Source organism: Bradysia coprophila (assembly GCF_014529535.1).
Source record: "Bradysia coprophila strain Holo2 chromosome X unlocalized genomic scaffold, BU_Bcop_v1 contig_173, whole genome shotgun sequence".
Taxonomy (NCBI): Eukaryota; Metazoa; Arthropoda; class Insecta; order Diptera; family Sciaridae; genus Bradysia; species Bradysia coprophila.
The window spans coordinates 1,634,674-1,648,829 of NW_023503302.1; the positions used below are offsets into that span (position 1 = coordinate 1,634,674).

The window sequence follows — 14,156 nt, forward strand, 5'->3', positions numbered from 1 at the left end:
TATCGTACGATTGCTACAACATCCGATTCCAAACGTTCATGCCAATCCAAACGGATCCGGACGAATTCTTAGATTGCTTGGACATTCATAACATCGCAAACGAAGCCGAAAAAGTCGAGAAATGAGAAACTTCAATGTCGCCGACCATAATACTGATTCGGATGAATCGGTATTGGTGATTCGAAAGTGGATAAACGAAGGCAAAACAAGGCGGAGATGTCCTGCTCCGTCGAATTTTGCCTATTACGTTCTTAATTTTACGAATTTATTGCCGTGTGAGGTGTCATTAGAAGCGTCTAATGAAACTCTACAACAATATAGGAATATAAAGGGACAAAAGACCCATCTTCAGTGTGAAATCAATGAAAGAAAATTGAAGCAAAAATGGGAATTTGACACTGAAGATGGGTTTTTTTCTATCTAGCTATCTGACCATAACAATTTCAGCTCACAAGACTCCATCTACGAAGAGCTAGGCGTACACCGCACACGCTTGACGACATGAAATTGCATTTCCAATCGGTAGCTTTGATCATTGCAAGATGAATTTCAAATGTCGACGGAGGTTGTCGATACAACAGAGGTTGTATTGTCGCTGTCAACCATCCAAATCGAAGTTATTCGCAAAACCAATTATTTTGGCCGTAGATTGAAGTACCTGCGCAGATACAAATCGGTAATTTTGCGAATTTATTATCGTCTGAGGTGTCACCATTAGAATCGTATCAAATGAGTGCATTGGACTTTCTGGACAAAATGATGAGCATGACCCTATCACAAATTTCAAACGTAAGTAACAGGTCGTCGAATGTTTTGGATCTGGTCTTTGTAAGCGAGCCGAATGATTTCACTATCTACGAGGACAGAAATACGATCATTGAAAAGGAACAGCAGGTCACGAGTCACAAGCCGTACGAAATTACCGTTGACTATTCTTTACAATCTTCGTGTAATGTGGAGGTGAAAACGATTTACTGCTACAATAATGGACACTATGATCGTTTGAGTGCACAACTGGAAGCTATAAATTTTCAGCATGGATTTAGTGTGCGAGATCTCGATTCAGCGTATGAATTTTTCGTTCAGACAGTGAAACGCATTATTGACCAAAACATACCAACGATTCGAGTGGAAACATACAGCGACCAACCGAAATGGTGGACATTTGAACTTCAGCATTTGAAAAACAGGCGCGACAAATTGTTTAAAAGAAAATGTAACATTGACCAAGGTGAATATAGTGAGGAGGTAATGCCATTCAGACGCGCGGCCTAGCACATAACTTCGATGCCAATGACATCTTATTTTAAAATGGTTGACTACGATTTACTTGTATTTAATAAAAATATTTTCGCTATCTCACAACAGATGGCCTGACTTTCAATTCCATTTGTATGCTTTCAACGAAGGAATGAGATGGCATTTGTATCGAACTTTCGTGCCACCGCACATCTGATTCGGTTATGGCATTAGGCATTACCTCCTCACTATATTTACCTTGGCATTGACCTTGGAGTATGACAGAGCGCTTAAGGATTTCAATGAACTAAACGATCGTTTGCACCACGGCCTCCTCGAACGACGAACGAAATTGTGGGTTTGTTTGCGGAGTATTTCGAATCTATTTATGTCATTGGTGATGAACCTTGGGAATTTGGAGAACGTTGTCCTGTTTTCTTCAGTTGTTTTTTGAATAAAAAATTCTTGTGTTTTACTTGTTTAATATAGATAAGATGTATTTTCAACTGTTCCTTTGTTTCTTATAATATTTTTTTTTCTTTAATTTTTATAAAACCCTTGATATCCTCGCGACACTAATTTAATTCTTTGTTTCAATTAATTGTGTGTTAATGTTTTTTTTTTCTTTTTGTTAATTTAAAAGTTCAGTTCTCTATCTTCACTTTTTGCCATTAAACCATTAAAGTTTTGCGTTTCGCTTTTTTTATTAAATGCAATAATTTTTCATCTCTTCTATGTTTTTTTGTTTTTTTTTTTTAATTATTTTTATTTTCTGTTCTATTTACACAGCTCAATGTACAATAATATCATTTTTTTATCATTTTTTATTTTTATGTTTTTTTTTATTTAATTTTATTCTTTAAATGTATGGCTTAAATATTTTCTAAATATATATTATTTTAATCAGTTAACATTTACATTAATACACTTGGTTGTTGTTTTTTTATATAAATTATTTTTTTTTTTTATTTTACTATTTACAATATTTTCTTGTTTTCATTTATTATTTTGCTCAGGGGAAAAAATAACCTTTTCAAATTGTTATCATTTTTCCATCCTTATAGTTTCATATTTTCTTTTTCAGAGACTGCGTTCATAGTTTCAATTAAAAAATTAAATTTTTTTGTTTTAAATATTTTTTAACGCACAAATTGGCCGCAATCTGTTTTTTGTTTTCTTTTACTCATTGTTTTTTCTTTCTTCTTCTTCTTTAATAATCTTATTTGGCAACTCTTTTATTTTATAATTATTTTAATGACTATAAACTTCGAGTTCTGATAAATATGTAAAATTGTTTCATTTTATCGAATACATAGATTCATCGAGATGTTTATATATCGGAAAATCTGTGTGTGTGCGCTAATTATTATTCAATTCGTTAGAAAATTAAAATTGTTCAATTTATTGCTTCACCGGTGCTCTTGTGCCGTTGATCTCAATCAGAATAATTTCCTGTACAATAAATTGAATTGAATTCGATTAACAACTGTAGATTATGAACTAATCAAATTTGATCATACAAAGAATGGGGAAAGTGTCAATCCAATGGTTTGTAAACGACTATGGTTGATAGTACTAATAAAGTACTCATTTCAATGAAAAAAAAATCCTCCATCCAAGCTCATCGATATATAACAGTGATGATCCATTCCAAAGGAATTTAATTCTTAAAAATCCAACGGAATCATTTTGGATTTTCCGGGAAGTTTTGAGAATAATTAAAATTTCTAAGAATTAAATTCCACAAAACAGTAACTGCAATACGATACGTTGATACCCAACAAATGTAACCGGTTAAGCAATAAATTCAAGTTAATCAATAATTGGCAAACGAATTGAGCACTAATTCGTATTTTCCTTCTTCTTTTTTCAATTCAAAACAGATGTACAAAAATTAGCATTTTTTTAATGTTTGTTTTTTGTTATAGACTAAAAATAGAGATTTCGTAGCAGTAAATTCAATTAAAATCAAATGGCGTTAAAGTTTGCACAATAGAGAAACGTCGCACGGCTGTTGAACGTATGAACGTTCTTCTTTTCTTTTATTGTTAAATTCCATTAAATTTCCAATTTTATTATCGCTGGCGCTAAAATTGAGTTCGCAGAATTTTCTCGCTGAACCTGACTGACTGAGAGATGACAATAACCAGACAATACATTATTATTCTAACTGCAGCTAGTAAACTTCGAACCGTTTTCTTGTTTTTGTTTTATTTTCATCATGGGCGCGCGTTAGCATAGCGCCCGTGACGCATTCAAATCTTATCACAACACGCCTAGCAGCTCTTTCCTTCTCTTATAGTCTTAAAGGGCTGTTGCCGTAGCAGTAAAAATATTTGTTTTTGTTATTCCTTTAAAGTCTCTCTTTAAAATATCCATGGTCTGGGTGTGGGTGTGTGTGTATGCATTTGTCCGTCACTATGTTAAACATTTCGTTTTCTCCTTCGTCTTTATATTTTACAGCGCCGCATTTTATTTTTATTTTGTTTGTTTCAGACTAACATCATCTCCCGGTTACAATTAAAAAACATGAAATCTACTGTAAACATTTTCACACTTAATACTTGATTTGCTTAAATTTCTTCTTCTTCTTCATTTTAATTCAGTTGCGATTACTGAAAACTATGTACAAAATATATCGAAGTAAAACCTACGTTCATACACAAAGCTTTTTCATTGGAAGGTTTATAACGAGGAGAATTTTTTGTCATTTCATTTAATGGCGTTAAATGTTTCTCTCACACATTTTATGTTGATACACGAAATTATTTGTTGCTGCTGATAGCGAGAATTTTCTCCGAAACAATTTCGAATTTTTTTCTTTTTAAATTCGAGTAAACAAAATTGAATGCAGACTTTATGAAACGAATTGTGGCTACTTTCCATTATATATTGAAATTCAGTTGAAGAGCGATCCTAGCAGGAAAATATACGTTGTGAAATGGTAGACATTAAAATCGTTCGTTCGTTCAAAATTCGGTCGGACGGATGCGATTATTTGAAAGTCCTTTGCACGAATAAGATATTCGACTAACTCATACCGTCTGAATGCTGTCAGGGTATATTCTGTTTCCAGGTCGTTTTTTTTTTACAATGCGAAGAATGTTCTCCCGCATTCTAAGAAACTTAAGTAGCTCAAGCTACAAGTGAAGTTACAATTAAAATATTAATGTTATCGAAAATGACATTTTTGAGGAAATTTATGTTGAGATCATCGATGGCAGTTCAAATGTATCATTCAGTAAAAGGGTTAAAAATGTTAATCAAAATGGATGAAAATAATTTTAAAATACGCAGAAATGTATTTTTTGGAACGGAGGCGGATAGTGCCTGCCGCAGAACGTAAGTTTTCAAATTATTTGTTTCGAAATTTTCGTCTATTTCAGAAGTTACGAAAATTGCTGAAGTTTTTCAAGTTTCAAATGAATTTGACGAAAGTTTAATAATTTCTTGCAAATAGACGTAGTTGACCAGGACCCATCTTCGGGAATTTGTAAATTCTGAAAAATTCTTCATAACTTCGAAACATTCTGAAAATCTTAGAAATGAATTTTCGAGAATTCAAAGAATTTTAATTCTCTAAATAGACCCTTGAGGTACCAACTAAGGTTAGAACCAATTGATTAATTCATTTCGTTTCCTAAATCAATTGAAAATCTTTTGCTGGGGTAGTCATAAAGGCGGTTCGTTCCTTATAGAAAAGACGATGTTGTCAGTACTATTTGTATCAGAGGAAATAAAAAAAAGGTTTTCCGTATATTTCAGAGTGGGAAAATTAATCCAGAATATCAACGACGCAGCAATGACATCCCATTACGATTATATTTAACTAAAAAGAAGAATTATTCTTTTCGGCAATGTAAAGTGAATAGAATTGAATTTCGGGTGTGGAGATTTTCAATTTATAAATTCGAGAAGTCAAAGGATTAAAAATTGGTTAAGTCGGATGTAAAACCAACCAATATATTGATCTACCGTTGAAATTGATGTTTTCCGATTGTTAGTTTCTTGTTCGACTCCTGTATCATTCGTTATACAAAATTGAATAAATTTGCTACCTCTGTTCAATCAAATATATCTAAAAATTAAAAAATTAAAATCTTACATTCTCACCTATAAATTCAAGTTACATTTAGTGTTTTACCACAAGCAGCTCACTAAATTTTGCATTAATTTTATTTTCTTCTTTTTTAAAATGTTTTTTTTTGTTTTCTTTAAATATTTAACATTCTCGCATCTCGCTTTCTTTTTCTCAAATTGAAGTTTAAAAAATTTATTTAAAAAAATTCAAATTTGTTTATGAAACGCATTTTCAATTAGATTTTTTGTTTGTTTGTTTGTTTAGAAATATTTGTTTTGTTGTTGTCTCTCTTTACATTTTAATTGGTTCTGGATGAATTGTTAATTTATTTCTTTTAAATTTATTTCTCTCTCTCTATCTCTCTGTTTATTTTATTTTATTTCTCTCTTATCTTCTTTTTTAAATACGCCAGTCTCAAAAGCTCGAATCACCATTGTATTTTTCTTATTTTGTTTTTTTTTGTTTTAATTAAATGTAATTTTTCTTTCCATTTTTTTTTGTTTTTAAATTTTATCTTCTTACTATTGGTTGTGATGTTCATTGAAAACATTTAAACATTAAATTTGACAATTTTTTTTCTTCTTCTTTTTTTACTTACAACGAAAACAACAGAAAAGCTAACACATTCCATTCAATAAACACTTTGTATGTACCGTCCTTCGGATCGATCTACGCTTACGGCGACGGATTTGATTCGTTTTCTTTTTAACAAATCGAATATTGTACGGATCTTCGGCCATTTCCGGATACACGTTCACATCGTGAATGTATTCACCTTCGTACAAATTGACATAGCCCTGCTTCAAAATCTCATCGATTTCCGGTTGCGTCCATTCGGTCGTTGTGGTGAGCCCGTTGCGCAGAGCCTCTTTTTCGCGATGCCATGCCTTTCGGACGGCTTGCAATTTACCGTGGTGCATCAGTCGTTGTTTCTCCTTTTCGACGGTGGTGCCGTATCGTAAATTGATGACGGCATGGACGCCATGGATTTTAACATCCAAATAATTGTTGCCGCTGCCACCTTCTTTGGCGATTTCGTGGAATGTTGTGTTTACCTGGCCCTGCAGTCGTTTCAATTGTTGACGATCTTCACTGGCTCGCCATGAATCCTCTTTCACGAAATAGAACGCATCCTGCTGCGAATTGTGCACGACGAAAGTGAACGGCAATAAATTCGATCGATTGAAGACTGATGTGTACACGTCTTTGTAGATGGCATTCGATGCTGGTACACTGGACACGATTGCTTGGCCGGATGATGATCGAGAGACAACGATGCCCTTACCGAAGGGCGGTTCAGATGCTGATCCAATTTTCGGTAATCCAGTTTCCAGAACATTCGATTTTAGTGACGATTTTGGTGGAGCTGACAGTTTTTCGAAGTCTTTCAATCGACGATTGGACAAATGAGCCAAGAATCCCGATTCGACTGATGTTGACGGAATATCGTCTCGTGACCGTCGTATATCAGGTGAAAGTATCGACGGCAATGTGCGGCCCCAGAGAGGTTGTTGTTCCCACAAATTGGTAGCGAGTTGAGGCATCATGTTTCTTACGTTGTAACCCATTAATTTCATCCAGTCCTCGAACGTTGGTGGATAATTTCGGTCATGACCAATGTTGATGGGATCGTTTCCGTTGAACCGATACAAATGCAATTTGGTTGGAGTAGTTATGCGGTCGACGACGTTTTCCCAATTCGGCGACATCCATTGACCGATAAGCGGATCGTAAACCTTTCCGTTTGGCATGTGAACCAAAGTTGTCACCTAAAATGAAATCGTACGCAATCAATGTTGTGCTCATTTGGTTAATAATTTTATTCAACTCACCTGATCCAGCAATCCTCCACAGAAGTCGATAGGCAGATATAAGTATGGATTGGAGTCGTAGACTATGTGTCCATATGGTGAGCGCATAATTTCTCGAATTCCTTCGCCGTACTGGTTAAAGATCATTATTGGAGTACCGCATTGATCTGTGGCGATGTAATACTTATGGCGATACACCTGAGCGTACACCAAGTGTCCCCTGTCATCATAAACCAACGACATCAATTTCATATCTCGCGGTGAGTAGATTTGGCTAACTTCATGCGGACGCTCTTGATTGTTGTAGAAGAACTGGGTGACATTTCCGAAGTTGTCCTTCCGCGTTGTTAATCTGTTCAAGTGATCGTAGTAATAGCGTACGTCGAATCGTCCTCTTTTCGTAGCCTTTACCAGCAAACCTTGGGTATTATAATGGAAGCGCTCTTCACGGGCATTTTGGGCTACTAGGCCTCTGGAATCGTATTTGTACTGGCCTTCGCCGAATTTAATAATTCTGTCGAGTGGATTGTACTCCATCGGAATCGTATTTCCGCGATAGGTTAACGACAACATGTTTCCATTGTCATCGTATCGGAAACCCCAGGGTTCTTGTGCTTCAACGCCAATCAATTGACCATCGCAATCCCACGTGTAGTTCTTAACGTTCGTGTACGTGTTCACACCAACATTTCGTGTGTATGTTCGTGTCTGCGAAATGCGACCATGCACATCGTGTGCAAATTCCATTCGAAATACTTCCATTCGATGTATTGTTACCGACATTTGCGTTTCTTGGAAGCGACCATCAACGGTTCTGGTGAAACTAGCGGTGCCATCAAACACTTGGGTCTGATTCGTTCGCGGATGCTTGATTTTGAATTGACCGATCTGATTCGGTTGGCCAGTGCGCGGATTATAGCTAAATTGTTGAGCAGGTAAATTTTGTCCTCCAATGCGTCCTTGAATGGAGATCAGTCTGAAGTTGGTGTCGTACTCGTACGTAAATTTGGCATTGCTCAGTCCTGTCTTAGCGGTGAAGTCGATACGTTCTTCGGTCAATAAACCGGCGGTATATTCAAAGTCCCATCGATATTCTAATTCTCGTTCGGTGTGTGAAATTGTGCTGGGCATTCCTGTGTCTGAATTATACATAAACTCACTTCGACCATCGCCGTGAACAATTTCCGACAATTGTCCGGTGGTATCGTATCGATAGACGATGTGAGCACCGTCGCCAGGGAATACAGTTTGAAGCAACGCTCCCGTATATGAATAGTGCTGCAAATAAGGTTTGGTACTTCCTGGTGGTGTATATGTGATGCGTATGAATCCGATTGATGCCTGCATGCTGAACGAATGTTTGTTGCCACTTGGAAGTACGACATGTCGCAGTCCACCATTTTCATCGTAATTTATTGCAAACTTCCTTTGACTGGCTAATCCAATTTCGGATATTAAATTCCAGTCATTGTAGACGTATGAGATTATCCCATCTTGCGTACTAGTGATTTCCGATAATAGTCCATGTCTGTCATAGGTGTATTTTAATTCAGCCGGTCCCCATGCCCAACCATCAACACGGTTGAATCTGTCATACGAAATGTTTAATGGATAACCGTTGGCGGGATGATATGATTGCGGTAATCCACTCGGATCAAACGAAACTGACAGAATAAGTTGTCGATTCTTATCATAGAATGTTTCTTTACTGGTAAATTGATCGAATTCAACACCAAACACACGACTCTGATTCACCCAAATCTCTCGATTCAACGTTTGCTGAGGGTTCCGTACATCACCAACCAAATTGTATACCGAATACATGCTATTTGTTAATCCATCGCCCATTGTGATGCTTTGGTGTGACCACATCGGTAACATTTCCGCTTCAACGGGTAGAGCAGCCTCAAGAAGTGGATGTCTAGCAACAGCCGATGATTCAATCAACACTCCATTCGGTGTCATTACTTGCATTGTATTATTCGCATTGAGTTTAGCTCGAGTCATTTCACCGCCTTTCTTCATCGACAAAGATTCGATGCCGCCCATCACCAACATTTCATTGTTTTCTGCCTTATTTTGTGAGAACAATGACTGCACCGATGCCAAAACACGAACCTTTAACCCGTTGTCCATGCCAAGCTGTGAATTAATTGAAACCGTTTCGCCACTCGGTAATATCAATCCGATGACTCGACCGAATTCATCATAACGATAGATATACGTTTCACCTCCACCCGAACGACTGTTCAACAAACCGGACGTACTGTCATAGTCTAATTCAATTTCAGACTTTCCTTTTTCGGTTAATTTGGCCAGCAAACCAATTCCTGATATTTTCAATTCAGATTTGTGGTCTTGCGTATTCTCAATCGAACTAACGATATTACTATAGTCCCGTAGGAATTGTATTTTATTGCCGGAACTGTCTGTTACCGTTGAAAGTTTACCGAAGCTTGTGTTTTTCGAATAGAGGAATGAGTAACGTGTTTTAGCTGAAGCTAAGTCTTTTGTGGCTACATGCTGACCATATCTATTGAAGACATAAACTTCACTGGTTGGTGGATATGGGATATGAAATTCGCCGTTTTCATCGTGACTGGGAAGGTAATGCTGTAGGGCTAGTATATGCAGCGAGCCTGTAATTAAGAAGGAAAAGTTAATTAATTTTTTGTTTGTGTTAAAACAAAGACCGACCGATTGTCGGCCACATAAAAGTGGATGCCACAATGTAATAATGGCATTTATTTGATCAAAGAATTGAATTACTTTGTTGTTGTGTGGGGTCGGTATACTGATGAGAATTTGTTTAACTATATTCGTTGGGTTGCGTTGGTGGTTGGTTGTTTTTCAACATTTTTTTTATTGATTTGTTGTTGAAGAGTGGAGTCAATTTCATTTAAATTTTGATAACGAGAGTGAAGAGATAAGTGGCATGCCGCGCCGTAGTACTGTGGGATTTTTTTCCTAACATTGCATGTGTTGAGGGAAATGGAAAAACTTGAAATAAAACTACGCGCGACGATTTCAGCTGTGTCACGACCCCATGACCAAGATACCGTAAATTGATTGTATCCAATTAATCATGCGTCAATGATGAGCAAATCGATTATGGGGGCAAAAAAACAGTTCTAATAATAACAACGTAAACCTCACCTTGATCGGCAACATTAATAACACCGTCCTGTGTTACAGCAATCGCTGATATAGCCTGAAACTTTGCGTTCGATGATAAAAGTGTTTCCGCATTACTTGTCGTTGCATCGTCGCTATATGCACCACTATTACCACCCATCGATCCGGTGCCCGACCCAATTGTATTCCCATTGCCCGTTATAGCTCCTCCACCTACAACGTTTACTGCACAAGGACAGCCCGTCATCGTTGTCGTCGTAGCCATCATCATCATGGGGGTGGTTATTCCGGGATTTACACCACTTCCGCTATTACGAGTTGGATTCACTGTGGTCGCCAGTGTTGTGACTGTACCATTATTGCCATTGCTATTGCAATCGCATGCCTGAGACCTATAATTATGTGTGTCATTAGGAAAATATCAGACAAACTCTTTATGTTAGTTTTGTTGTATTGTTGATGGTTTTGTAGCATTTGTGATACGATATGAATGTGTGAGCAGATATTTTCTGCTATGGTCGGTGCAACAAAATAACGGGTACATAAAGTGCTGTTTTTGTATTGTATTTTATGTTTGTGTATGCAGCAGCTTTGCACTTTGGGTGCACTCTATTTATACACAATACAAATCCCCGAAGCCCAACTATGCTACACAATAAACACAAATAATAATTCGTATGCGGCGATAATATTCACAAGAATTTAATGCTTCTGTGTTGTTGAGTCTAAATTTTGCATGGAACAGAAGTTTGATAAAGAACACGTTTGCAAGGTAATTTTGGGCGAAGTTTGGGGAGAGTAGAATGAACGAATTGAGACTCCCGTTTATATACACAGTGTTCCGAATACCACATAACCAAATCAAATATTGCTGGAAATGTAAGGCAAGTAAACCGGAGAATACGGAATACGTTTTGAATAATTCACCCATGTTTCACTAACAAAAACATACGGTAAATGAGGCATACCCTTAGGAATCTGTATAGCGTATACTATATCCAGTGTATAGGAAATTAAAACATTTACTCGCTCAGCTTTGGGGAAAACGATATATACATCTACGTATAAATATGAATTGGTATGGATGTCACACACGTGAATCATAATTGTTTAAAATATTGGTGGATGCAAAATGTCTATCAAAAAATTTGTACCCAATTTTCCAATGAAGACATAAATCTCTGCATCGAAATATGATTTTAAAATGCAAAAATAATTAACCGAATTTTTTTTTACCGACACTATACCTCCCCAATCCCCATACACATAGAGTAGATAATTTAATTTACATTTTTTTTCTGAATGGCAGACACACATCAAGCACACACACAGAAAAAAGACACTGATCATTATACGACCATTGCAGAAAATGTTTTCATTGCTCTGATTTATTTAAAACAGCAGGACTTTTATTTTTACTGAATAATGTTTAACGATAGTCCAACGAAAAAAAAAATATTTTTTCCACATTTCTCCCAATTCGGAGGGAAAAAATGTTTTTACTTTTCTAATGAATTTCATAAACAAACAAATAACTGGCATAGATTCCCAAGTGATTGGTTCATTGAATGGTGAAACGGATGACAAAATTGGGTCAAGCCTGCATAAAAGTATTAGGTCATCGTATTCGGGAAACGTTCATACGACCGTGGAATATAAATTGAAATATTATTCCACCATGTATTGACTATGGGTAAAAAATATATTTTTTTTTTCGAGATTGCAAGTTTATGTGAACATTGGGATGATTGTAAAAAATCATAAAAAAAAAGTTTCACAAAAAAAAACGTTGGAAAAAAAACATATTTTGTACTCACCCAGCTTCTTGTCGTCCAGCAAATGATTTCATCAAACCAGCGGTGTCGACAACTCTAATTGAATTCACCCGTCTGGAATCGCTGTCAGCAACATACAAATGTCCAGCTGGTCCAAATGCCATTGCCAAAACAGTTCCCAACACATTTTCGGACGTTTTGTTTTTATCGGATGTTCCGCTATTGGTGTTGCAATGTAAAGGCGTACCAGCTACTACTTTAATCTTTTGGTCAGAAGTCAATTTCAAAACCAGCCGATCATCGATAAAATGAAGTGAACCGTCCAGTGGGCTCAACGATAAGCCAGTCGGCCATTGTAATTGCGTTTGGCTTGCTAGTAGCGCACCTTTACAAGGTGCCGGACTCCAATGATTGTGATGTCCATGGTGACCGATTAGAGTATGAATAATTCCTTTCGGGTCTACAGCGCGAATATTTGTACCGTCTGCGATGTACATCGTCTTATCAGCAGCGATAGCGATACCCTTCGGATGGGACAGTCGAGCTTGAGAAGCTAGACCGCCATCGCCACAGTTATTCTCATCGCCGGGAATACACCGTTGTCCACTACCGACTACCGGCTCACTATTGATTGAAGGGTCACGAATTTTGTCCACTGCCAACACTTTTAGGATCTGATGTTTTTCCGGGTCAGACACATATAAATGACCATCAGCAGGAGAGACCGTCAGGTAATATTGATAAGAAACCTGGGTCGCACTTAACTGAAGAACGGTAAACACTTTGCCTTCGGGTGTAATCCTTCGCACCAAATTGAAATCGCCAACATATAAACTTCCGTCGGCGCCTGATGCTAATGCAATCGGTGTTAATAATCTTGCGTCCTTTGCGATGCCATTACAATGATCCGGACAGTTCAATGGTCGCTGCAGTCCAGTTCCCATTACAACCTTAACCGTTCTGGGATATTCTTTCATATGGAACGTTGCACCGTCTCCCTTCTGTAGTATTCCCTCATGGAAATTGTAATGATGATGGATGTCCAATCCCCAGCCGCCAACATCCGAAATGTCGACATCAAATCCTTGCAATTTGGCTGTTTGTGTTTCCCAAACTGGTACCTTACATGTGGAATGTTGATAACCGACGGAAATGCGGGCAATAGACACGCCATAAACTTTTTGCTTGTACACATTTCGCTTGTTCCATGCAAATATGTGCGTTAAATTTGGATCCGCTTCATACGTTTTTACATGCAACGATCCTTCGATTTCAACACCAACATGAACATGAGTCAACGTTTCCGGAATGTGTTCCGTAGTCAAACGCATTCGAACAATGCTCAAGTAACCAGAAGCCTGTGACGATTGATAGGTTAAATGTAAACCAGAGCCCGGTATTTGAATCGCCTCTTGCACAATCTGTGAATGAAAAGAACACCAACAAAAAATTACATTTCTACTTTCCCATCGACATGTACTACAATGCGGTTCTTCTTTAGAAAATTATATCCTCCGTCAGTGGTTTGGCTTTATTAGAGAAGTGTTATTAATGGCTTGTCTAGTAATTGGTAAATATTAGCTGTACTATGCGAGATACAATTTCAAAATCTACAGAAGTGGTAATGTTGAAACAGTTGGATACACTAAACAAACCGAAGTATGTATTTTGGTGTCTTTGTTTGGTATTTTGGTGAAACTAATTAGTTACTATTGAGTCAAGACGACGGAGTAATAATGGTAACACAATATGTCTCAATTTACAGTATATGTAGCCGAATGTTTGGATATAAATGCAATAAATATACAGCAACGGTGTTGAATATATAGATTGTAGATACATAGTGTTTGCTTAGCTAGGAGCAACAACATCTCATCATGTCGATAGCAATTTCGTGTTAAAATTACGATCTGTTTACAATGAAATTAGTACGGAAAAGTCATTTTGTCATGTTTGTTGTTTATTTAATTATAGAAACTTTATCGATAATTGGATTTAAACCAAAGTGTTTTAGTGGTTTTCGTTCGAGGGAATGGAGTCAAATGAGGTGTTTGAAATGGTTTTGGAAATATAAATTTAAAGCAAATAACATCGTACAAATTAATGTCTCTGTGA

General features: G+C 36.9%; 1 protein-coding gene across 8 annotated transcripts in view; it reads right to left on the reverse strand.

Annotated features, from left to right (window-relative positions):
• Positions 1-1,709: 1,709 nt before the first annotated feature.
• The window catches only part of LOC119068081 (teneurin-a), a 289,470-nt gene continuing 277,023 nt past the window's right edge, over positions 1,710-14,156 (reverse strand). For all 8 annotated transcript variants that reach the window (XM_037171490.1, XM_037171489.1, XM_037171488.1 and 5 more), the window contains 4 exons: positions 12,084-13,462; positions 10,288-10,658; positions 7,153-9,770; positions 1,710-7,089 (listed from right to left, as the gene is read on the reverse strand). In XM_037171490.1, the coding sequence (XP_037027385.1) occupies positions 5,938-7,089; positions 7,153-9,770; positions 10,288-10,658; positions 12,084-13,462 (5,520 nt within the window). In that variant the 3' untranslated portion in view covers positions 1,710-5,937. The remainder of the gene's footprint in view (positions 7,090-7,152; positions 9,771-10,287; positions 10,659-12,083; positions 13,463-14,156) is intronic.